We start from the raw sequence: 27,008 nt of genomic DNA on the forward strand, positions 1-27,008 counted from the left end.
CACCACCACACACACACAGACACAGTTCTTATTCTGAAGATGCCCCTGTCAATGAATTCCCAAACCTTGATTGTAATTGTCCTTTTCCATGTGCCTAAGTGTGCCAAAAATATCAACGTGGTAAATAGACAGCAATATGTATAGCAGGTATAATGCAGACTTAACTAGACATAGGGTGTCACCACACACACATTATTACAATCTCACTGACACGCAGTCACACGCGTTGTATGTATGACCCATGCTATTTAAATAAAATGCGTTGTGAACTGCAGAAACAAGTTGCATTGTGTTGTACGATACACATTTTCTCCTTCCCACTCAGAGGTTATGTTACGTGAGGTTTTTCATACAGCTGTTGAATGTGGCGTTTGCATCCATGGCATGTATGGTCCTTGTCCATAAGAGATGTTTTGTACTGTTCCTTCACGCTGTCTGATGTCCTTTTTGTCCTTGTCGCTTGCCGTGATGGTGCAATTGACATCACCCATACGCTGCAGCACCATCCATATTCCAGCACATTTAGTGTACTGTTTAGTAATCTAATATCTGTAGTTATGTTCCGTCTGAGTAGGATGGTGTTGTACAATAAATGTTAAGCAGTGTGACTTTGTAGGTAGCACTGCTGGAGAGACGCATCAGCACAGTTCACACTGACTGACGTACAAGGACACAAAGATCTACACAAGACACAGAATAGACAGAAGACTACACAAACCTCTGTACACCCAGTGTCAGGTGGAGGATTAAACAAGACGACTAGCAGTGAGACATACTATCTAGGAAGACAAGCTGGGAAATGGTAGCCAAGGTTGCTTTATTTAAATTCTGTCAGTATGGTGCATTATACGACTAAGCTAAGCAAAGAGACAGCCACTGAGCAGGGCAGGGGCCGGGCACTGACACTGCCAAGGTCAGTGGTTTGATTCTTAACCAGGGCCTCGCTTTGTAAAAAGGTATTCAGCTGAAAGCCTCATTTGATTAAAACCGCCATTAAAATGTAATATTAATTCTCGTTTGAAATGTCACATCCTCTGTAAGCCGATAACGTTTCCAAATCGCCTATTTCCCTAATGTTATATAGGGTACGAACATGCACAGTATGCACCTAAAAGGATCTCAAACAAGCTGGAAACTGACAGGCCGACAGATATGCAGTAGACTAGATTTTGTGCCGGCATTTTCTCTCCCGCTGCCTCACATCGATTCTGTTGAAACTGTGTCCGTGTAGTTCTGTGGGGGGACACCACAAATGAAAAGCAGCAAGAAATGCTGTCGGATGGCGGGCAGGCTTGAGCAGCATACAGTAGAGGGCTGTGTGCAGAACAAGGAGACTTGAAAGGGAGATGGTGGCCTGGCTTTAATCGAGGAAGAGGAGAATGTGCAAGCAATTAGCAGGAATCCCCTAGCACTGGCGTGTGTCTCTCCCCCCCTCCCCTTATGAAAATTGAGGCAGCCAATTTCTTCAGTGAGCAGTTGGCTGTGTGTGTGTGTGTGTGTGTGTGTGTGTGTGTGTGTGTGTGTGTGTGTGTGTAAAACACCCTCACTCGCTCCCTAGCTCATCCACTGTCTGGCTTGTCACTATGAACAAACACACACGAACAGAGAGCAGAGCATCCCTGCTGCAGCACCTGAGCATAATCCCATACCTGTGTGAGATTGTTCGAGATTGGGAAGACAGAAAAATGGGAGAAAAGGAAGAACACAGGAATCCGAATTAAGGGGAAAGATTTACATAGATGGAGGGAGGACAGACAGGGGGGAAAAAAGAGGGTAGGAAAACACTGAAGCGCCAGTGGAGGAGGGCTTTAAATTGGAGCATGTTCCTGCTCTAACCTCAGTCACGAAGCCTCGTCTCGCTATGCTGCAGACGGGGCCGGATTCATCTGTGAACTGGCAGTAGCCAGCTCACTATAACTATCAATCCCTCTCAGGTGAAAGGACCAGAGGATTACTGCACAGCTTTTCAGTCCACAGACCTCACGCCAACTGACTGTTAGGAGGAAAAACTAACTGGGGAACCGGAATGCTGCAGGACTTGATTTCTTTTTTTTTTCAGAAATGCAAATTTCCAATGAGACAATAATTCAAAATGAGTTATATTGATGGCAATCCTGGAGTGTTCGTGTTTGTTCTTTGGGTCACATAGCCATCTGGCTGTGACAGTATGAAATATTCGTGAATTAGTTTTTACATTCCTAAAAATAATGAAACCAAATTTGCTGTCTTGTTTGTCCTGGCTTGGTCACGTTTGCCTGTGACTCTGCCCTTTGACCACACAGGCTTTGCTGCATCTTAGCCTGAAGTAACTGTTTGTATAGACATTATGGTAGTAACTGTACACAAATGTCACAATTTGGTTTAAACCCTGGGTTAGGAGTCACTGTTTGTGACTTCAGTACAGCAAAAAAAAAATGCATTATGATACTTTATTTTCATTTATTTTGAACAGACCGTAGTGCAAGTGTCAAGGACGTAAAATTCTCTTGCTGGGGACGAAGTTAGCATTTTGCTCATGGCAACTTTGGTAAACTATTTTCATTCTAAAGATAAGGAACATTTAATCACTTCTGTATTGCACTGAACGAACACTGAACAAAAACTTTCCCAAAAGGCAACAGGTCACAAAACTGAAAACCATCTCTTATGCGATGAAATTAAAAATACCAAAATACATACAATAATAAAAAATAACTCTTGTGCATCAGGAGATGTGTTTTAATTAGGCAATATTTAAACATTCAAATCACCAAAACGTTAATGTATTCCTGTGATTGACACATCTGGATGATGCCGTTAAATGTACATTAGCTTGTTAGATGTGTTTCCATTCACGTACCCTACAACGGTGGAGCAATGCTGACACACTGTCCTTGTCTTGTACACAACTCTCTCCCTCTGGTTCTGTTGTAGCTGACCGGGAGCTCACAGGCGGGTCTTCCAGCTCCTGCATTTCATGTTCATGTTTTCATGTTGTGCAAATGTTTGCCGTACAGGTAAAAGTTTCTGGGCGGACCTCAAACTTGGGAACTTTGGTTCCACATGTGCGTGCATCAGTATGTATGCAGTGTATTCTGTGTGCCCATAAACCCGCGTACCGTGACGGTTTGGTACGAATACAAGAATCGTTACAACCCTCATATACATCCATGCATACCACAAATTCATCACCTGTTATACAAACACACATGCAGACCCAGAAACACGTGTAGAATGTCAGACCCATACAGACAAATTATACACATTGATGTATGAAGGTGTGATAACAGATATAAAACACACACATACACACACTAGGGCTGTACGATATAAGGAAAATATGCGATATGTGACAACGTTATTGAATATCGCAAAAACGATATTACTTGGGATAAACTGATATTAAAATGTACTCAGCTCTGCATTTCGTTTGCTTTTGTATCTCTTTTAAAATACAACACATTGCTTGTCGCATTTAAAACAAGAGGAAATAATTTCTAACACTTTTATTGAACAAATTGAACATTGAATTGAATATAAAAGGCACCACTAAAAAAAGAACATGTTACATTTTAATGTGCCCTGCAGTTTGCTCCTGATATTTTCTTTCAACTAACACAAAACACCTGAGTGCCTGCTGCGATATGTTGCAGCCTTTCACAATGTGATTAAAAAAAGATCTATTGTGCAGCCCTAACACACACACACACAAACACACACACACACACACACACACACACACACACACACACACACACACACACACACACACACACACACACACACACACACACACACACACACACACACACACACACAGAGAGGATATGGCTGAGTGCACACACACTCCCAGCCAGCCAGAGTCCACCTGCTTGCCAGACAGCTCGGTCTTAGCCAGCCTCATGGTCAGGGCTCTGCTGTGACATCATCCACGTCAGACACCAGCCGGGGGATACAACTGTCTGTAGCAGAGCCAACAGCTCTTCCCCTTAATCAAACAAAGTCATACTTGTGATGACAGCGAGCAAACATGTTCAACATCAGTGCAGCGCAGTGATGAAAACTAGTGCTAGCAGAATGTGTCCTGGAGAAGGAGGGTTCCAATTTAATTGTGAGATTTTGTCATTTTGAGTTTTAATTATTCTTAGTCACTTGTCACAATATGGAGTTACAAGCCTACATTTCTCTACATTTCCTTGTCAACAATGTAAGCATTCCTCTCTGAAAACGTAGGGTAGAGCTTGCTGCAAAAGTGACTCATTATGCTCTTGAGTTTGAATAAGAATGTTGTACCTTTTCTATCTGTTCCAAGGGAACTCAACATCTGCCTATGTGACTCAGTTCTTCAAGGTTCTTTCGATAAAAGCATCCGTCAAATAATGTGGAGTTTACTTTAGTTGACCGGCTGGACGACAGTAGAGGCTTGTTCAATTTAGTGGAATTTTCTACAGACTTAATTGGTAAAACACATTGATAACCTACAGATAATATTGAAAAGCTATTAAATACATTGTTGTACATCACATTACATACAGGAAAAACTGTAAATTGTTTTGAGATTTTGTCCGTGTTTGGTGAAAACCAATAAATAACTGACATATTAAATAAAAGACTTATTTTTAAATTCCTTTTAAAATAATGTATAATAAGGGATGGTAGTACAATATGTAAGGGAATTAAGAAAAATAAGCAGATGGGGCTTCAAATCATGGTTCTTTTCATTATTGATTAGTTTGCTGATCATTTTCTCAACTAGTTGAGTATTCATTTAATCTAAAAATTGTCAGAAAATACAGAAACATGCCTATCACCAATTACTTAAGCCAAAGGTGAGGTCCTCATATGTATTATTTTGTCCAACCAACAGTCCAATAACCAAAGAAATCAGTTTATTATCACACAAGAGTGGACAATGTACAATTGACAAGCTGGAATTAGAGAATGTTTGGCAATTTTGCTTAACTTAAAAAAATATATATATATATATATATATATATATATACACGATTTGATCGATTCTCAAAATAGTAGCAGTTAATCGACTAATCCTTCCAGCAAGAGTTTTTTGTTGCTGCCGTGTAATATGGATCAGTTTATCACCCAGAGAGTGACAGACCTTTTTAAATGTATTTGGATGTGTCTTAGAAATACTGCCGCATTTGGAAATATTGATTAAAAATGCAGTTTTACATGTGCAGTGAATGTCTATTGAAATGTCTATGAAAAGATGGGATTTTATTGACTACTAGCTTCTGAAATTGGTCGGTCTATGTCTTATTTTTTAACTGCTGTAGTTTAACTTCGGTATGAATATACATCAGTCTGAAAAGCAGGGAAACTGTAGGAAGGCTTTTGTTGACAGGGTGGTATTGACAAATGAGTGGCAAATAGCAGTGAAAGTGTGAGCCTGTGAATCTGATGAGAGACTAGTAAAGACTTGTTCTGGTCGAGCTGGGAGGAAAGTGACTGGGACTTTGGGGGGTTAGGATGAGAGAATTTGGCCAAATCATGTTTCCTCACACATCATCTAAACCAGATTTGGCTTGGAACTACACCCAACTGATGTGGTTGGCTTTCAACAGCTCTGTGGCTGCAGCACGGTACAAATACGGGGTGGCTTCCCAACTGAGCAATCAGTCCGTCCGTTTTTTGTGTGCTTATCTGCGACAAGATTATAGAGGAGTCCCTTCTACTTGGCAGATCACCAAGAGGCTTTCCGTGGCAAGCGTAATATGGATTTGTCCTCACCTGGCGATGGAAAGGATGAGATCTCCGATACAATCAGTTACTGTCACACTCCTTCCTTAGAGATAGGAGGGGTGGGAGTCCTCTAAAATATTGACAAAATGCAATTTTTTGCCATGCATTTCTATTTTTCTGTATCTTCATCATAGGGCTGGGCGATAAAACGATCTGGAAACGGGATTGCGATAAAATTCAGGTCGATATGATGATAAGCTTTGGACATATTTACCAAAGAGCACAACTGCCGGAGTCTGGCTTTTCGGCTTGCCGGGCCTGTGCCGGGCACGCCCACTTCCTGTTATGAGCGTTTGTGTGTTGCCGGTGTTGTGTGAGAGTGTGTTCCCCCTGTCTAATAGTGTTTCCCTCCTGTTAAAATAGTTAGGGTTAGAGATAAGGTTTGGGTCAGGTTTAGGTAACATTAGGGGGAAACGTCTTTGACGGCGAAAATGGTTTGGATTTCACAAAAGCAACAGGTCCACACAGCCTGCAAGTTAAAAGTAGTACCGTTACCGTTAGTTGGTCGTAGTTGGTTAACAGCGCTAGCATTAGCTTTAGCTGTGCTGTAGCTGCTGTACCAAAACAACAATTGATCGTGTAGTCTTTATGGGGCGCAGGCCATTGCCCCATATGAAAAACATTCAAAAAGGAGCAAAAATATAACTAGCTTAATTTCTTATTGGAAAAGCGAAAGACACTTGTCTACAACCATTTGAGATGCTTTCTTGGCAGGAGTTTCCATTTCCTATGTTGATTTTAAGTAGTTTTAGCTTGTTTACAAAATCAAAAGAAATGTAGCCAAAACGGACTACTTACTCCTCATTTCCACAGCATGCGTAACGGCTGCGGACCGGCTCCGCTGCGTGTCTGCTGCGTGCTCCGCCGTCCGTCAATACCCACCAGGTCCGGATTTGTCGCGAATTCACGTAGAATAGAACCACAAAACCAACACTAGGGATGCACCGAAATGAAAATTCTTGGCCGAAACCGAAAAGAGGAAACCAAGACTGAAAACCGAAACACCGAAAGAAATTATGCCAGTTATTAGTACCATTGCATTTATGGCTATGACTGTGTACTAACTTTACTAAAATCAAGGCATTGCAATTGTATAAATTAATATTAAAGTTTAATTAAAAAAATATCTAGCAGAAATATGGCTACAATCTGATCAGTCACATACAGTATACAGTAGCCTAAAAACAGAATAGCTTACCTGTTGTTGTTGTTGTTGTTGTTGTTATTATTTTTTGAGGCACTTTCTTGCAGGATTTCACTGAACATATCAGACAACGAGGGTGCATGCCCCTCATCTGGTGCAGAGAGACGAGTCTTTTTTTCTGCGCTCTGATCTCCTGCGCTGGGCGCTGCTCTGTGTGCTGCTCAGTCTCCGTCTCCACGCGGGTTCTCCACATCCATCGCGGCCTGGATCATTTCTCGTGCGCCCTGCTTTATTTCCGCATCCAAGTAATGGTCTTTATAACGCGGATCAAGTACAGTCGCGATGAAGCGCAGAGGATCCGAATAGATCTCAGTGAAACGTGTGCTGACAGACTCTAAGAGCACTTTTCATTGTTTTCACTCCGTGGTCCGTCTCAACCTCTTTGCTTAGGAGACGCTTTGCAGGTGGATCAGGTACTGACACACGTGCAGGTCGCGGTTTCTGTTTGCGTCATCACAACATTTCGGCCGTATTGTTTCGGTGATAAAAGTATTTCGTATATAAAAGTATTTATTTAAAAAATTTTCGGTGGCCGAATATTCGGTGCATCCCTAACCAACACCAGTTAGTTTCCATCCAGAGGAGTAGAGGGGAAACAGCTCTGAGCTGTGTTTTCAAGGCGTAGTGCAGGGAAATATGATCCGCCGTGAGCATGGTATGTTTTATTTTGAAAATTAACCGAATATTTATTTTGTTATTATCTATCTACCGTTTGCTGAATTGCTGCGGATCTCTCCGGCGTCTGGCAAAAATAGAAGCTCTGCCTATCTGCTGCGGAGGGCTGCGGACCGCCGGAGCTGTGCTGGAGTCGGAACGCAGCTGTTATGCAACCGGTGGAAATGCACACATTGACTTTAATGGAAACCTAATGACTCCGCCGCCGTTTCAGAGCAGTTCCGCAGCCGTTCCGCGTCTGGTGGAAATCCCCGGTCACTTAGTTTTGCAGACACAAAAAAGGCAAACATAATTGTAAGATGACTTTGTACGAGGAAAACAGGGCTACTCTTAGTTTTCTTTTGCCATTAGAGGGCACTACTGCTCTGTTGACCAGTGGGGCATCTCATCATGTGACTTTGTGATGTGCGATATCAACAAAAACATTGTGCTGAATATTGTTTTTTTTATTTTATAGGTTATTAGAACTGTATTCTAAAGTGTAATAATCTGGTTTCTTCAGGCTTCAGTCAGGACGCGCTTCCAACAGGCAGTTACAGAAAAAAAATTCTATTGTGATAAATATCTATCGATCAAAATGGGAAAATAAATTGTGATAACTGTTTTTGCCATATCGCCCAGCCTTACTTTATCATCATGGATCATGCATAGAATTAGGCTGTCATTGATGTATGATTTATGCATGAATGTTATTGATCACTAATCCACTTTAATAAAGATATCGGCATGCATGCTATTCTTGCCATTACCATTGAAGTGTGGCGGCGCAAAATCACAAACTTTACTCTGCAGTGCTCTTAGTATATTGTGCCCTGCTGGTGATGATACCCACTCATGCATATTACAGTATTAAAGTATTTTTTTGTTTTAATAAGTTAATCTTTTGGTTTTGGTCATCAGTTTTGTTTTGTCTTCCTCTCCTTTCTAAATCGAACCTCATGCGACGTTGCCAAACCTCTTCCTAAAAAAACATGGACGTGACTAGTAACTGGTTGAATTTGCAATGAACCTGAATTAATGAAATACAGACACTCATCAAGAAAATGTTCAGTATGGATCCGACCGGAGATAGCAAAATGCGTAGACGTACCCTCATAACTTTAGGCTCCAGTATGCCCCTAAGCCTTTTGGGAAATACCTTGCGAACGCATACTGTAAATTGCCATTTACAATGTGTGTGTGCAATTAGCATGCCAACTGAAGTTTTAAAAAAATTCCTTGGGAATTTAAAGGATAAATAAAGGCCAAATGTGGGCCTGCTGTTTGAAATGTGTATATGAGCAAACGGCACAGCCCAGAGCATCGGGAGGAATTCCCTCTCAACGACCACAGCTCCATAGAGGGCGGGTGCCAAGAGAGCCTGTGGGCACAATTAGCCAACAAAAGGCCCGGCCTCATCTTGGGTGCTGGCCCAGCCCCTCGTAGATTCCCCTACAAACGCAGCAGGGGCACCTTTTAATCTCTTGCCCTCTTCACTTCAGACTCTAAGCCTCACCTCTCCCTTAAATTCCAGGCTTTGTCTCTCATGGGGGTTCTTGGCATCTGTTTTGCATGTACCTGTAGCGCACTACCCTGCACTAGATCAGCCTGCACAGGGAGGAAGGTTGGCTCAGTTTCAACCTGGCTGGTTTATGTACACACCAAGGGTCGTATAAGTTGACTTCCTGTTGTCTTGGAGCATTTAAATACACATCAAAACACGCTTTTCTTGATGCACTTAAGCCAAAAGTCTGTAGTGGGTTAGAGTAATGAGTGAGTCTAACCAATAAAGTCATCCACCACTGCTTGTAGAATGTACAAGTCCCTTCCCTTTCAGCTGATTAAATAGCCTAAGCCATCAAACAGCAGCAGAGAATGTAAGGTGTATGACATCTGCAGTCTTTAAGCATCACACTGTGTAATTAAACAAAGGTCAAACAGTGTGTGTTTTTAAATGTATCCCTTTATTGATTCATTTTGAGCTCGCAAAATAAGTACACAAACTTCTGTGGGTTTTTTTACACACCATTTTCCCAATTTAGTGAATATAATTTATATATACAGCAGAACTTGTTACTTTAAAAGAGCTGTACTCGACATTCAGAACATTAATATAGCAGCAAACAAATATTTGCTATGTAAAGAAATGTTGGAGAAATGGCATCCTGAGCAGAGAATAAAGTCACACTCCCTCTGTGTGTTGTAATCCGAGTTTCTCTGTTTTTGTTTTTAAAGCAGGGCCAGCAGGGTGAATGCGCATGTTAGTGCATGTAGCTGTGAAAAAAACATCTGTATTTCACATATTGGGGAGTGGTATGTAAATCCCAGCCTGCTGTTTTTTTTCCCCAGTATTTCGAGGACAGCCCCTTTTTTAAAGATGGATAAATCTGGTGATATATTCTATATTTTTCTTGTAGTCCTCGAATTAAAATTCAACAAATGCACTTTTAACTCCTTATTTGTGTGTTTACTGAGCTTTTTTTTTTTAATTCCTCTATATTAGTATTTGGTGATGTTTACTTGTTTCTTGCTAAACTTCTAAACCGCCTGCTGCTTTTAAAGGGGATTAGAGGTGATGGCCGTTCTTTAAGCTCTACTCCCACTTCACCGGCTGACACTGTACTTCTACTTAAAATGATATTCATCCTGCTTTAGCCTCTTCTAGATTGTGCCACACTGCACCAGGATTGCACTTGTGCCTGTGGTCACCAAACATTGCAAAAACCATTTCCATCCACATGCTTTTGTGTCCTGGGTTGACACTTGAGATTGCACTTGCTCCCAGTTTCAGGAAATCTGAGTATAAAGTACTGTATATACTGTACTTAATCTTTTTCCACTCCCATTACTTTCTTTAAGCGAGCAAAGAGTATTTATCGTCCCTCACAGAGAGTTCCCACTAACAACCTGCCAGTAAACTTTTGTTCTCTGTATGACTGTGTCATGCCAGATAGGCAAGGGCTGGGTTTCCTGCCGTGTTTAGCTGTAACGGTGCTCTGTGACTTGGTAACAGAGGTGGTAAATGATCAAATGTGGGCACGCGCACACATCTACAGGGCTTCATCTTAATCTTTGCCTGCGGCATCCAAATCACTAGAACTGTCTCTGAATGTACTTCATACAGATTATGTCTTCTTCTTCTTAAGGACTGTGGGAAGTCATGTTCCCTGCACATATATTTTTCTCTTTTGAGCACATAAGGATCAAAAAGGGAATTCAAAGCAGAGGGAAGGGTCGGCTCGTGTTTGATTTGTAGCCAGGTATTTGTGGTTGCAGAGACAGAAATCATAGGAGCATCTCAGGTAACGTTTTTGCCGCTGACACCCCTTTGTCAAACAATTGTTTTTTTGCTGTGTCAGTAGTACTCCAACTGATGCAAAAACCACAATCGCTGCAAAGGCAACAAGCAGCTGCCTGCCATCTCTTTTTTTTTTTTTTTTGTGTGCAGATAGCTCGTATCCGACGAAGTATCAGAAAGAGTCTGTCATGCAGCATGTACTGACACTACATCAAGCGATGAGCGCAGCAAATGTTGCCTTGCTTGTGGGTTTGTGACATGTAAACTCGGCTGACTGACAGATATTTCCCTCATGTATATGTTGGGCAATGATAAAAGGATGGATTCCAAGTAAGAGACTCTCTCTCTCTCACACACACCCACACACACACACACACACACACACACACACAGTAGATCGGTGAAAAGGATGAGATGTGTGTGTGATACTATTCTAACTAGTTGTGACTTCCTGCCTGCAAGTAGACAGCTTCCTCTTTTCTGCAGAAGGTTATCATGCGTCTTTCTTTTCTTTTTTGCATGTACTTCACTTCTAAAAACTGAACTTTCTCTTCCCAGAAGAGCTGTCTTGCCAGTCACTTTGGTTTAACCAGTGTTTGCATTTATTTCATCATAAAATCCGCAAGGATCCAATAGCTGATTGTGAATGATAAATAACCGCAAGAGGCTTTTAAACCTTACATCAGAAATAAATTTCAACCAGACAAAGAAGAAATGTGCAGGGGAATGTCTTCTTTACAGAAGCTTTCTCATTTTGTAGTTGGGAGATAACCCACATGCATCGGTGCTACTGAGTTTTAGTTCTGAGCATTTCTTCATTTATTTTAAGAAATAGTCTGTGAGGCCTAAATGTGTTAACATGTGTTACATGTGACATGTGACCGTAGGCCAGATATACAAAACTACAGAGTTTGTTGTGTGGAACTGGAGTCCAGAACAAATTTCCCTAAGGGTACATAAAAGTATAGCTTATCTTATAAAGACAGAAATATGTATGCATACAGACATACATATGTTATTGCTTGCATATCATTACTTATTCCTGCAGATAAGGGTACCCACAGATAATGCTCTAACAAGGGCATTTGGGAGTAGATTAAAGGTGTCTGTCAGTATTTTCTTGGTCACACAGATCTGACAAAGTCGAGCCTTTACCTTCTTTCATTCTATATTATATTTATTCCCTCTCCCTACTTTATGCACGTTTTATAAAGCAGCTCACTAACTGATATTTAATTTGACAGTAAAATAGCAGATTAACTAAAGGTCTTTCAACAATCAAAACAATCTTCAATAAATAGGTCAACTAAAAAAATGAAACCATCAATAAATAAATCAATGACCTGAAAGCAATGGGTTGATAAAAGAAGCATTTACACGACCTTGACATTTTTCCAAACGGCCAATAAGAATCCCATCTGATGTGACACTGTAAACACCGCCATTGCGTTGTCGGACTGAATCTGGATTCTGACACCGTTGTTGCAAGAAAGTAAAGTAGAGGGCCGAGTTTATTTGCAGAAGGGCCTATGTTGAAGCACAATATGTTACTTGTGTCGGTCAGCAGCGTGTCATCACGTGCCTCTGCTGTGATGTCATTGCGACTTGTGCACAGATCTGACTTGTGTTTCTCAGTGTGCTATGCAATGCTGCCTTTACACCACCAGACACACACACATAACTATCTGTTGATGCATCAATGTTTCATGTGTCTACTGTTTATCAGTGGTTGGTTACATATGAAAAGCTTAAGGCCGGCTACACACTGCCTGCGTGGTGTGAGCGTGGCGTTTCTGTTGCGTGTCAGCTGCATGGCGGCTGCTTGGATTTTTCGATGTCTTTACACACCAGAAACATGTTTGCTGCTGCTGTTAGCCTTGTCCGTACACATGTAGGTTTTACTTTACTGTAATGCAGCCTTTAAAACCAGGAAAAGACAACACTTATGTCATATTACGATATCCAAAATCTAAGACAATATCTAGTCTCATATCACGATATCGATATAATATCAATATATTGCCCAGCTCTAGACAATATTAGAAAATCGATTTTCTTTATTACATTTATAACTGCATTTATATCAAAACCTAGAGACTTTCAAACATCAACATGTTATTTATTAATATGTATTTGTGTCTAAATGACATATAAACATCTTTTTGTATTCTATTTTGCCTGGAAACGCTTCCAACACACTTGCTTGTCGTGTGACAAATAGGCGTCGGTTCTATTTCTAGCAGGCACGCATTTTCGGCTCGAGCCGCGCCAGACACGTGCGTGTCAAGCAGGCAGTGTGTAAGCTCTAATCTGTTAACATGGGAGCCGAATTCAAAACGGACACGCCACGCAGCTGACACGCTCACGCCACCCAGTGCCAGTGTAGCCGGCCTACTGCATGCACCGACATTCTTTTGCATCTGACTAATTTATTAAGGTTTTCATTAGGCCTATAAGGTCTTTGTTAAAATGAAGTGGGAGCAATGTTGTAGTCGAGTCACCAACTGTCAAGTTTGAGTCACAAGTCACCAGTGTTCGAGTCCAAGTCACCAAAGAAGAGTCAGAGTCGAGTCACCCTTACCTGAGTTTGACTCTAAATAGCGACTCGAGTCCTCCATCGCGGAGTGTGAGATATTTTCACTTTTTATAACTTTTTTCTAATGTAAAGCAACCACATATTTCTTTGTTGAATATACTTTGAGTTCAAATTTCTGTCTCTAAATCTTTCATATTTACCTTAATCTCTAAAAAGATGATGTTTTAACACGTTAGCAGTTTAGCATTGTGTTTCTATGTGTCCCGGTGCCTCAGTGGGGCAGGTTTTCTTGTACCTTTTTAGTTTTCAGTGACTTTTGGTTGTCAGTTTGTTTCAACTTGCACGATCCTAGTGAATCTGCTTGTGATTTCACAACAGACTTCTAATGAGCCTGTCTCTAAAAGACATCAGAGCATGAAGTATGTAAAGGTCTTTAATCAGCTCTGTCCGCATGTGTGTGCAGCCCATTAGAGGCAAGACAAACAGCACAGTCTCAGCTACAGCTCATTTCACTTCTGCTCTATAAATTCAGTCTAATTTAGATTCATGGTCTGCAAAAATGTTCAAAGGATGTACCAGGTTACTCACTTCCAGAGAATAAAACATCTTTTTGTTTGTTCCTTTCACTAAATTAGTGGTTAAATTGATTCATTTATTTTGGCTAAAATTTAGAACAAAGCTCTATTTGTTCATGAAGTGAAGCTTGGTGTCTCACAGCCAGTGGTGGAATGTAACCAAGTACATTTACTAAAGTACGGTACTTAAGTAAAAATTTTAGGTAATTGTAGTTTTTTCTTTTCATGCCAGTTTCTACTTCTACTCCACTACATTCATCTTTACAAATGAAAATTTGGTAGTAGGGCTGGGCAATATATTGATATTATATCGACATTGATATGTGAAGCTAGATATCAAATTAAAGGGGAACTATGCGGGTTTTTTTTTTTAGCTTAATTTACCTTAACTGAGCAGCTTTGGAGTCATTGGAATATGTTAGGACTTTTTTCGAGTTGAATGGTGGTCGTCACGCTTCCCCCTAGCGCCTGTGAGCGGAAAAACTTTCGGCTGGCGAGCCGCCGGCCTCAGCGTCAGTAAGTATGGCGTGATATCAGGTCTCGCCATGTAACGAATCTCTTCACGGCACTGCACACATACACGCCCCCCACCCAGGAACTGGCTAGCTATAAGAACAAGGTAGCGATGGAGTTTTTCACACTATCGTCATGGCTGAGCCGGCAAAAAAGAAGCCGAAAGCTAGGAAAGCATTGTCGGAGGAACGGAGAAAGAGGAGACGGCAGACTGACGAGCAAGTTTTTCCACAGTGTTGCCAAATATCTATTCCGAAGCTGTAGGGGGAGCTCTGTAGAGAAACCTGCCAGCAAAAAGCGTAGAAATGGCCAAAACTGCATAGCGCCGCTTCAATTTTTTTTCATTTTGGATATTATCATGTCGTGATGAAGTCATTACAGTACATACATTACATTACAGTAAAGGGATGTCATTTTCTTACCAGACTTACTAGCTGTCTTATTTGCCTTTACCCACTTTGTCATTGTATCCACATTATTGGTGATTATTTATCAAAAATCTCATTGTGTTAAGATTTTGTGAAAGCATCCATAGTCAACCCTACAATATCGCTGCGATAACGACATGGATGCATTTGGTCAAAAAATCTTGAAATTTGATTTTTTTTTTCAATATCACCCAGCTCTAAGTAGTTATTATAAATTGAACTACCCAACAATATAACGGCCTACAAGTCCAGCTGGAATAATTGGATGATTAACCACAGAACTGTTTCCAGTTTCTAAAATGTGAGGATGTTTCTGCATTGAGGACTTTTACTTTCAATACTTTAAGTACATTTTCCTAATGATACTTCCATACTTTTACTTAAGTAACATTTTCAATGAAGGGCGTTTACTTGTAACGGAGAATTTTTACAGTATGGTATTAGTACTTGTACTTAAGTAAAGAATCTGAATACTTCTTCCACCGCTGCTCACAACCGAGGAGCGTCCTGCTGTATTTTCATTGATCTGGCAAGGCCCCTCCAATCCTTTGAAATCTCTTCCTGCACGTGTCAGTGCCAAACAGCTCAATACGAGCGGAGCACATGAGCCCTCTGCGTCGATCGCAGCCCTCAGAATAAGACGCAGGAGCACGGTGTCCACAGGAAGCTGGGCCAACAAATGAACCTCTCCAGGATGGAGAAAGATTTGCTTTTGTTCAAAGATTTTCCGACATCTCTGCGAGTGCTAACAATTACTTCTTTGAAAATCGTTTTATCGATCTTATGTAACGATTTCCTTCGCCCACATGTAGTTGCAGTTGCCTTTTTAATAATCCTGCCTGTTGGATAGCCTGTCCACGCCCCCCGCAGTAGGATGGCGATACTGCAGTCTGATGTTGTTTGGACAGGACCCCCATGCTAAAAAAAATAAATCCCAAAGGAAACACTGCATGGGATTATTTTAACATGATTGGAATGTGATCATTTTTGTCACCTTGGGCTTTTGGGCATTTTCCATTGTTTTCTGATGTTTTATAGATTTAAAATTAATCGACAGATTGTGGGGAAAAATTTACATTAATTGCCAATAAAAGTGATTATTAGTTTCATCCCTAGCTACATTTCCTGATGGCTATTTGGCATTTTGGTGTGTGGGGGAGAGGAAGCGGCATTCACTGTTCTCTCACAGGCTGCATCAGAGAATCTCCCTATCATTTTTTTTCATAAACTTCATTATTTATTAGATAGAGAATTCAGTGGCCTATTTTACAATCTGATGAGACTTTAAGTTGTAACTCTAATGAATTCCTGTTTGCATACATGTGATGTTTTCTTGCTGAATATTCTTATGTTCATCCATGCGCATGGCATGGATGAAAATTGAAAATGTAGAAAGGCAGTGCTGGTCTGATTATTATTATTAGAGCCTAACTGATTGTCATTTAACAGAAAATTAATCAGCAATTAGAGGTATTTTGATAATCAATTCTAAAAATGCCAGTTGTTTTTTTTGGTAACATTTGTTGGTGTCTGCTTCTCAAATGTTTGGATTTGCTGCCTTTGATTTGACATATATGATTATTTATTCAATATTTTGGGGTTTTGGAGTGTTTGTCGGAAAAAAACAAGTAATTTGAAAATGTCACGTTGTGCTTTGAGAAGTTGTGATGCACATTTTTTCACAATATTTAAGCATTTCTCCGATTAATCGGGGGAAAAAACAATTGACATATTAATTCATAATGAAAATAATCATTGTAGCCGTATTTATTCTTGTTTTCTTGTCTACCTCTTGCTTTACACTGCAAGTAGAAAGAAATGAATTTATAGACTTATGTGACATTATCCGAGGAACGCCTCGACAACTTAGCGAAAAATGGGCTCCCTCAGTATTTTGTGCTCTATTAAACTGATGCATAGGAGATGATAAGTGAGTGATACATTTATTGCACTACTCTTAATAAGGCGGAACATGGCGATTTAATCTCTCTGGGTTTATTTAACCTTTATGTTAATGTGACAGCTATCAGCTCAGACTCGTGCCGGGTTGGACGCATTATGGAAATGTCCCTTCCAGTGTTGTGACTTGTACGTTAAAGTCACTCGTGTATAAAGACCTGAGACTGACATGTACTCTGACATCACATTGAAGGAATGAATGAGTGAAATCTTTAGAGAGAGAGAGAGAGAGAGACTGATTTAGATGTGGTAAAGACTGGGGTGTAGGACCTGACATAACACTCCCGTTGGAAAAGGGATGGGTAGAAGCCCTAGGCTTATCAAGTCCTACCCCCCGCCAGTCTTTACCACATCTAAATCAGTCAAACAAGATACATCAAATAGACCATTTTAAATAATACAATAAAATACTAATGCAATTCATGTTCTACTTTATCTAGATATTAAGATAAGGAAGAACAAACAAAAACAACCAGCAGTAACATCAGTGTAACTCTTTGAAAATCTTTCCCTGTACTTTTGTACTTTTTTTTTTTTATTGCAACATGTTTACACTTTGTTTGATCGATTCATTCAAACACTTCATGGTGCACCCCACCAATCGAAATGAGTTATAACCCCCCCCCTATCTGTCCTCTCTACATTTACATGGAAAAGGTGCCCATCTGAAAAGGGGCTTTAACCATAATAATAACAGCAATAATAGTATTACTTTCATCATAGCTGAGATAAATGTAGTGTGCTGGAAAAAAAAAAAAGCTTGTACTGAGCTAGATCACACACTATGTTCCAAGGGCTTTGGCTGTGCCTCAGGCTGCTGAGCTGTGAGCATGACTAGTTTATTTACTAACAGCTGATTTTTGAGGCAAGGTCAAATAACCCATTGTATACAGAATACAACAAATTGCTGTAGGTTGTCCATTATGCTCACGGTCTGGCTGAGTGTTTGTGCTCTGAAAAAAGAAATGTTTAATGCAGTAGGTGCAGGTAAGCAGACTGCATGCCGGGGATGTGATCGATGTGTAGGAAGGTGAAGGGAAAATGTACGCTTTATGTGACTGACATCGCAATCCGACACTCAGGAATGCAGCAGAGGATGTCCGAAACATTTCCCCACACATTTGTGTCAACACGGAAACTCAGATAGGGGTTTTGTGTTTTGATATTTGAGGGAGAATAAAAAAAACGCACACACTGAGAAGTTTAATTTGACTAACGTTCTTCTGCTGACTGATGCCATAAATCAGAAAGATCTACAGCCAAAAGTATTTCCTGTTTTTCATTCATGTGAAACCAAAAGACACAGTCAACCCACCTGGTAGCATTTCCCCTTTGTTTCAGTCAGCGGTGGGAGAATATTCAGATCCTTTACTTAAGTAAAAGTACCAGGCCCAGACTATGAAAATACTCTGTTATCTCTGTAATCATCAGAAAATTTACGTAAGTATTAAAAGTAAAAGTCCTCAATGCAGAAAAATCCTCCCATTTTAGAAACTGGAAACGTTCAAAACTGTTCTCTGTTTAATTAGCTAATTATTTCAGCTGGACTTGTAGGCCATTATATTGTTGGCAGTTTAATTTATCTTTTGTAAACTCCATGTGTTTTGTGTGTACAAATCTTAATGTGTAAAGCAACTAAAGCTGTCAGATGAATGTAGTGGAGTAAAAAGTCCAATATTTCTCTCTGTAATGTAGCGGAGTAGAAGTAGAAAGTGGCATGGACAGAAAAGACTCAAGTGAAATACAAGTACCTCAACATTTGTACTTTAGTACAGTACTTGAGTAAATGTGTTACATTCCACCACTGGTTTCAGTAAGTGGGACAGATGTGAGTTATCGCCAAGCCTCAAGTAAAGAATTTCCAGCTAAAATAAAGAATGTCCAGAATGTGAGAGGCTCACAAAGGTAAAAGTATTTTTCTATTAGTAGCCAGTCAGACTGACGGTCTTGAAGGCCGCTACATTGGGCTAATAAATCAATCAATCCCATTTCAACTATTTTCAGTTTTGAAAAAGGCGGTGACTCTCACTTTAGAAGGATACTGTGATGTGGCAAACTCCATCATACAACCAACCGCATAGAATCAACAACCACACAGTTTATGAAAAGAATTGCAATTAGACAAAACTTTCCTTTACTCTATAATAAAGAAGAAGAAGGCATTGGTTTATCTAACCCGATGTCTTTACATTACCCTCCTAAATAATCTAATACCAATAATAAGATTTGGCTATCCTTCTTGTCTTTTAATGGCGTTTTCTGACATACGATCCAATACCGTTATTGAATTAATAATAAACTGTGTACCTTCTACCTTCCTTCCACCATGTGGAAGAGACTAAAGGCACCCGACTTTCCTAACTAAACATTACTTTCCTAACTAAGACAAAATAACATAGATGTAATGTATTGAACTCTTATTTGTACACTCAACTCTTCCAGCATGCGACACAAGTGCGACAGAGGGGAAAAAACTAACAAAACTGGATCGGCTCGTGGATCTGTTCATTTTTCCGATCCCCGATCCAGATATTTTGTCAATATCGGGACCGATATCTGATCTTAATATCGGATCGGTGCACCCCTAGCAAAAATGGATCAAAACCATTCTAAAAATGTATAAACCAACACTCGTTTGATGTAGTCCCTTGACTGCACAATAAAACAATTTGATTTATAAAAATACAAATTGGGATTTTATTATTTAATTTTTTGTTTTTGCACATGGACTCTAACCACTCTCATATCTAACCATTAATATGAAGCTGGAGGCAGGAGATGGTTATCTTAGCTTAGTTTATAGACTGGGAACAGTTAGCCTGGCTCTGTCCAAACATAAAAGGAAATCCACCCAAACTAAATCCACTAATTCATTTTGATATCTTGTTTGTTTAATATGTATCAAAAGCTAACTTTTATGGAGGTTACTGTATGTCCAAGAATTGGCCGAATTCCTGAAGCTTTGTCGGCACTGCTTTCTGCCAAGAAAATGTGAAGGTACCAAATTGTCATTATTACAGTGTGATATTTGTACGAATTAAACAAACGAAAATTAAAGTGTTAATGAGTTTCAGAAGTGCTGGACAGAGCCAAGCTATAGCGGTTTCCCCACTTTCCCAATTTTTGTGCTTTGCTAAGCTAACCGGCTCCTGGCTGCATCTTCATGTTTACTATCATTAACCATCCCAGCAAGAGTCAAAGTGCCAGAGAGGGAGCCTTAACAGAAAAAGACTTGGTGCAAAATGCAAATATCAAGCAGCTACGCTACATCATTACCTGTGTAGATTAAACAAGCTAATTGTGGTGGGGATAAAATAAATCCCCAGTTATTTGACTCTTTTTTTTTTTTTTTTTTTTTTTTTTTTTCTCTGTCTGCGTCCAACCCCAAGAGTGAAGGAACATTTTGTATAATTAAAATCATACTCTGTATTTGTATGCTCGTCGCATCAAAGAATCCTTTCCGGAGGAGAAATATATTGACATCCCTCTTCTATGTCTAAGTTTTTAGAGGTGTGTGTGTGTGTGTGTGTGTGTGTGTGTGTGTGTGTGTGTGTGTGTGTGTGTGTGTGTGTGTGTGTGTGTGTGTGTGTGTGTGTGTGTGTGTGTGTGTGTGTGTGTGTGTGTGTGTGTGTGTGTGTGTGTGTGTGTGTGTGTGTGTGTGTGTGTGTGTGTGTGTGTGTGTGCGTGCGTGTATGCGCGCGAGAGAGATTGGGCCATTTCTTCCCCCCGCCTGTGTGCATTTGTGTGGGATGGCTGTGATTTTTAGCAGGAAAATACCCACGAGATACGCTGTTGATCTTTGGTTATAGAATGAATATGTGAACATATGCTTAAGAGAAGCCTGTCTGAAGTCTGGAAGCAGAGCACCCCTCCCCCCTCCCCCCTCCAGCACTAGCCCACAATGTCTCAATAACCTTCAAAGTATCCCCTCTCTGTATCTGCCTCGTCTGTCTGTGTCATCCGCATGCTGCACGCATCCACAGCGCCGCGTGACAAAACACTCTGAAATGTTGTACTCTAAATTCCCTCTCCGTGCATTTGTAGTGGAGCTCTTCACCAGATTAAGTTTAATTCCAAAATAAGATATCCACCATTTTAAAAAATGCTGCACCCTGCCATTGCAAAACGATTGCTTTGCCCGGAAGCAGAACTCACTACGGATTATCCCTGAATACTGTATGAGCAAAGTCAAGACCTTTGCTGATGAAAAGAGTTTGTGTTGCATACAACCATTGCCTGTTAACATTTTTTCTACCTAATGAAATGAAATGTTAGGAATGAAGCATTTTCCCTGATAGCGTTTTTCATACCCTGAATGGAATTCTTCTTTTCGCCTTCTGGTTGAACTGCAGGCTTGCCGAGTTTGTGCACACAGTGTGTACAGTGTGAGTGTCTTTGACAGCTATGGCCTCATTAGGAGGCAAGATTTTACTTACCAAGCCTGTATTATACAATCTCTAAATAGTATTTTCACAGTTTTTCAGCAGTTGTTTTTCTATGTCCACAAATATCTGTAGAGGTGATAGGACTGAGGAAAGTCAGCTATTGGTCGTTTGCACTTAAGGTGTTGCATAATTGAAATGTCAAAATCAATCAGAGCAACAGGTTGAACAATGTACACAGTGTCTTTCAGTTAGCAGGAAAACAATATAACATAGAGGATGAGTTTAAACATCATTTAATGATATAAAGATTAATCAGCGAAAATGTTGCTAGTCTATTACAATTTTTGATGATTGCTTAACACACGTGTTGTGGAAAGTGGCTCATTGTGTCAAAACTCTTCACACAGGCCAATTATTCGCAATTGATAACGCACCAAGCACCGCCCCAGTTTGCATGTGTTGCTCAGCGCTATGTCACGTTTGGTTGCTCTGATTGGTTGTAAGTATATCCAGTTGCATCCAGAAGCCTTTTGGTCCGCGCTCCTTTGAAGTTAAAAAAATGAAGTGAGAGGTTCCAGACTAATATAAATTAGTCTGGCGATGCCTAGTCTCGCGTTAGCTGACTTTCCTCCACAGCGCTGCGGAGGAGGGTCTGGCGATTTCACGCAGCATTCCGCGATGTGAGAAAAACGTGCTGTCGTTATTGGCATTTCTATTCTCTCTATCGTTCATTTCGCCGCTAAGTGCCGGGCGGACCAACGGCGCCTCTGCAAAATAGCCTTGGGAAGGAACTTGTTTTGGTGGAACATGTGTACGTTCAAAGGTTGTTTTAGTCGTGCAACAGAAAACTCATGGCCGGCATGATTGGTGCATCTGAACAGGGAGCGGGGGATTTTTGCAAATCGCACTATAGGCTGTAGGTGGTGCCAGGGGAACTGGATTTTTTTTTTTTATATTTTCATGTGTAACTTACTGAATTCATGAGATGCTTTACATTTAAATGTATTTCCCTCTTGAACATCAGCACTAAATGACTAAGAAAAGTCTGACAAAGGCTGGTATTTGTGTTTTATAACCATCTCTCATACCAACAATTGTGTGAACAAATAACGTCTAATTTTAAAATGAAAATTTGCTTCCTGCAGGGCCTGTTACTATTACCAGTTTCACCTCCGTGATTACTGTCTCTCTCTGTTTTGCTCTTCCCTGCAGAGGCACCTCCTTCTGGGATGTCCAAGAATGGATACTTCTTTCAAGAAATGGGTGAGTCTGAGCCAACACCACAATATAGGAATGCAGTGTCTAAAATGTCATCATCAAGCCAGTTTTCCACAATGGAAAACCAAGGAATAAGGAATCCATGAGTTGGAGGCACTGTGTGAATAAAAAGGTGTAATCCTCTCATGATGGGTAGTGGGATTTGTTTTTTTAATTTGAATGATGTGCTTTGTACAGTATATCCATAGTGAAAGATAATAATAATAATAATAATAAATTGAATTTATATAGCGCTTTTCATGGACTCAAAGTCGCGACTTATGCCTACCATAGCCTACACTAAAAGACTTTGAACAGACTTTGAAAAGACTGAAGTCTGACACCATCTCACATCTAAAGAAAATCATCTTACATCTAACGTAAAAGACTGTCATAATATGTAAAGACTGGGGATCTTGACTACAACTAGATTCGTTTTGAAAAATGTAACCAAGCTAGCTAGCTAGCTAGCGCTAGCGTTAGCTGGTAACTTAAGGGAAAGGTTGCAGATGTTCTGTCCTGCCGTACATGCAGATGAATGTCTGCAGTACCCAGAGGTCTGCGTTTATCCGCCGGTAAATCTCCCGTTGGATGACGCACTTCAGAAGGGTTGAAAATCGGCAACTTTCCCTCCAGCGCGGCGCCATAGCAACAACAAACAACATTGTCTATAGCCATTTGGTGCTGGAGGGAGATCATCCATTGGTTGTTGACAATGTTCACATAATATAACTTCACTTCCAAGACTTTAAACTTACGTTAATATCAAATACTGACTTGGACTGAGTTTTATGACCACCTTACATCAAACGATTGAGACGGCGGGAGGGCGCCAACTCTAGCAAGACTCTAGCAAGATATTCATGATTTCATTCCGATATTGGAAAATAGTCTGCGACACTGAAATCGCTTAAAAAGTCGTAAGGTGTGGTGTAAGGTTGGCATTAAAGATTTGAGCTGCAGCACAGACACAGAAAACCTCTCCCAGCTCTCACACACCACTGCATTTTGGATATAAAGAATGAACTTTGCTCCAGCTGTTATGATAACAGCAGTTTCATTACCCTTAAGCCAAGGACAGGCACCCAATTAGTGTGTGCAGCACAAGCAGTCAGGACAGAATATGCGTGCATTCGATCTCCCTGTCTCCCCGAGCCAATTATTCCCCTTCTGCAACACACACACATTCACTCAGGAGACTCACAGAAGCCCCCCCTGCTGCAGCTGAACATTGCTGTCTTTATTAGGCAACCTTTTATCAGGATATAAATGCTATTACATTATTGTAGGCAAGTAAGCATTATCCACCATTGTCATCTCAGAGGTGCATTAGTGAGGTGACATGAAAAATATTTGTTGCATGTCTTGCACTGTAGAAGTGAGTCTGTTGTGAGTGAGTCTTCTGTGCCATTATGTTGTTCATTAGTGTGTGTTAATAGTTTATACATCTTTGAGTCATCAACTATTTCAATGTGCTCATTTAATGCGCTTGGCAAGCAATTGGGAGTGACAATGTGATTACAGCTGCACATTTACAGGTTAAATCATGTTCTACAGAAGCCAAAAAGCAATGTGTGAAGAATGGAAATAAAAAAAATAAAAAAACATGAAAAGAAATGTTACAAAATTGCTGTGGAAATAATTTTGTGATATGTGTTTGCCTGTGTGATCTGAAGTGATGCATCGGGGTGATTGTGCTCGAGTTTTCTCCTGACTTCAAAGCTGCCTCACAATGCATTTTGAAGCAACTCTACAGGTTGTCTTTATAGGTGAATGTTTCATATTTTAGGACTTCATCCAGGGAGTCCCCGAGGACATTGTTTAGCAGCGGTGGTAAGCCACTCAGATCCTAACAGAACATATCTTGTGATTATTCTAGTTAATAAATAATGACCTAAACAATAGCCAGACTCCTTTTTATAAGGCTTGGTATCGTTTTCATTTTCGATACCATGACTTCAATACCGGTTACTAAACAATTCTTTTTTCTATACAAATTTTATAAAAGAAATTGCAACTTTACACATAATGGCACAAATCTTTTTATTTATTTTTCAGCTGCTACTACGTGAGCCCTGTCTCTGTGTTTAACACAGTTTTTCCTGCCTGTCTATACGACGTGTAACGTTAGACAGCCAATCACAAACATTATTAGATCTTTGTAGAAGCATGCTGCATGCTTATTGGCTCACTGACGCTGATTACATTTACTCCTTAGGTATAGAAATTGGGTATTGAATGAAGAGGCATTTTTCCATACTCAATATTTTAGAGGGTATTCGTTCAGGGCCTTAAAAGTATTGAATTCGCTACCCAGCCCTACTCATTTAATTTATGGAATTTACCTTATGAAATAGTACGTTTGCTCTTTTCTCTCAAACTTGATGTGTGTCTGGAAACCCTGTAATTTAGCTGTCCACACTGTGAAACCCCAACATAACTTGCATCTAAATGGCTTGAGAGGATTTGATGACATAAAAGCATACTAACATTTATGTCCTAGATATTAAGTTTTTCAGCTGATGTTAGCGATTCCATGTGTAGGGCTTTTCACACTGCATTAGCCCAGTGTCAACCTAAGCCCAGGGCTGTACCATTCACACGCCCTGGGTTAACGGTCAGTTGGAACACGTAACCAACGTTTACATTCTTGATTGATAGCAACGTACATTCCTTTAGCCCCGTTTCACACATGTAACCTTAAGCCCCAGGTCTAGTTGTTTTTAAAGGTCCCATGGCATGAAAATTTCACTTTATGAGTTTTTTTAACATTAATATGAGTTCTCCCAGCCTGCCTATGGTCCCCCAGTGGCTAGAAATGGTGATAGATGTAAACCAAGCCCTGGGTATCCTGCTCTGCCTTTGAGAAAATGAAAGCTCAGATGACATTCACATATACTGGGCATGCTCGTGCCGGGGTGAACAGGAAGCAGCATGTATACTCCGCCCGTTGTTGGTAGTTGTCATGGTAACGTTAGTAGCTTGGTCTCAGAATGAGACGACGTGACCCAATCGGCGGGGAAACGTTGGCGTCAGTGTCGGTGTTGCCGAAGGTCTCCGTTTGCGGCCGTTGAGACGGCAACACAACCCCGCAGATTCCAAACCAAAACGGGTCAGAAGTGTTTCCAAATGTCTCCGGTTTAGGGGCTTCAGAAACGCCAGAGCAGTGGAAGTGTGAGGTGTAAACATAGCAAAAGATATTCATTTTTAAACCAAAACGTAGCAATGTAAATGTAGCCTTAGGCTATTGAAAGCTTTGAAACTAGTTGTGTTGAAACTAATAGTGGACAGAAAACCAATTTCAAACAATGATTGAAGATTGTTTCCAGCTTCCCAAATGTGAAGATTTGCTGCTTTTCTTTGTTTTTACATAATTATTAATCTTAAGTTTTTAACATTGCTAGTTACTACTTTCATTACTGATTAATCGGCAGATTATTTTCTCGACTAAACTAATTATTGTTAAGTCTATAAGATGTCATAAAAAGTAAAATATTCCCTTAAGTCTAAGTCTTGTTTGTTTCTAAATGGGTTGTTTTGCCAAAAATCTAAAGCTATTCAGAAATATAAATAAGAAAATGAGCCAATCTTTATAATTGAGAAACCAGTAAATGTATTTGCATTTTTGCTAGATAAAAAAAGAAATGACATTGAGACTTTTTTTGTTACTCGATTGATCATCCTGTCGTTTCAGCTCTATTCGGACAAAACAAATAATCTCCTTGGGCATTTTATAGACATTTTTTAACGTTAGAATGACAGCAGTTGTGTATCTTCTTCGAGGGGAGGGGGGGTTCGGCTTCATGCGCAGCTCGTCTGAATTCCCATTTATAATTCCAATCACATTGTGAAAAGAATCCAGATTGAGATTTTGTATACAATCTGCCCTAATTCTGAATAGTGCATTGTATATTTGGAGTTTAATATTCAAATTAAATAGACGGGTAAGAAAAAAGCAGATGGGATAGAATATTCAAAGTAGTAAACGTTTAAAAACGTTTTCTAAAACTGAAAGCGTTTTGGAGTGGAAACAGCCGACCGCAGCCGTTGTTCTCTGCCAAGGTGATTTGAAAGTCCGAGCGCAGCCGGTGAGTCTGAGGCTCAGAGGGATGCAGGCAAAGGAGACGACACAGCCAGGTTCAAATAATGTCAAGTGCTGAGGGATGATCCTGATGCAAGACAAACTGAATGAACTGAAATTAGGGCCTCCGCACAGATAAGGTCAGCAGATAAAGAGCACGAGTATTGTTCTCGTCACATCAAGCCGCGATCGCCGCATGATATTTGGGAGCCCACTAGTTACTGTAGGATTGGATTCAAGGGGCTGCTGTGTCAGGGAAAAAAAAACAACACCGGGATGAGTCATACAAACAGGCTCCAGGCTGAGTCCTGTGATGCTTTCTAGCATACAAAACCCTGTCCATTACACAGCAAGTAAACCTGTCTACCGGCTCCTTCAG

At 40.4% G+C, this 27,008-nt stretch overlaps 1 protein-coding gene across 5 annotated transcripts in view; it reads left to right on the plus strand.

The window, feature by feature from the left end:
• The window catches only part of slc4a11 (solute carrier family 4 member 11), a 136,095-nt gene that overhangs the window by 37,697 nt on the left and 71,390 nt on the right, over positions 1-27,008 (plus strand). For all 5 annotated transcript variants that reach the window (XM_039786588.1, XM_039786590.1, XM_039786592.1 and 2 more), the window contains exon 2: positions 22,504-22,554. In XM_039786588.1, coding sequence (XP_039642522.1) covers positions 22,504-22,554 — 51 coding nt within the window. The remainder of the gene's footprint in view (positions 1-22,503; positions 22,555-27,008) is intronic.

Source organism: Perca fluviatilis, chromosome 20 (assembly GCF_010015445.1).
Source record: "Perca fluviatilis chromosome 20, GENO_Pfluv_1.0, whole genome shotgun sequence".
Taxonomy (NCBI): domain Eukaryota; kingdom Metazoa; phylum Chordata; class Actinopteri; order Perciformes; family Percidae; genus Perca; species Perca fluviatilis.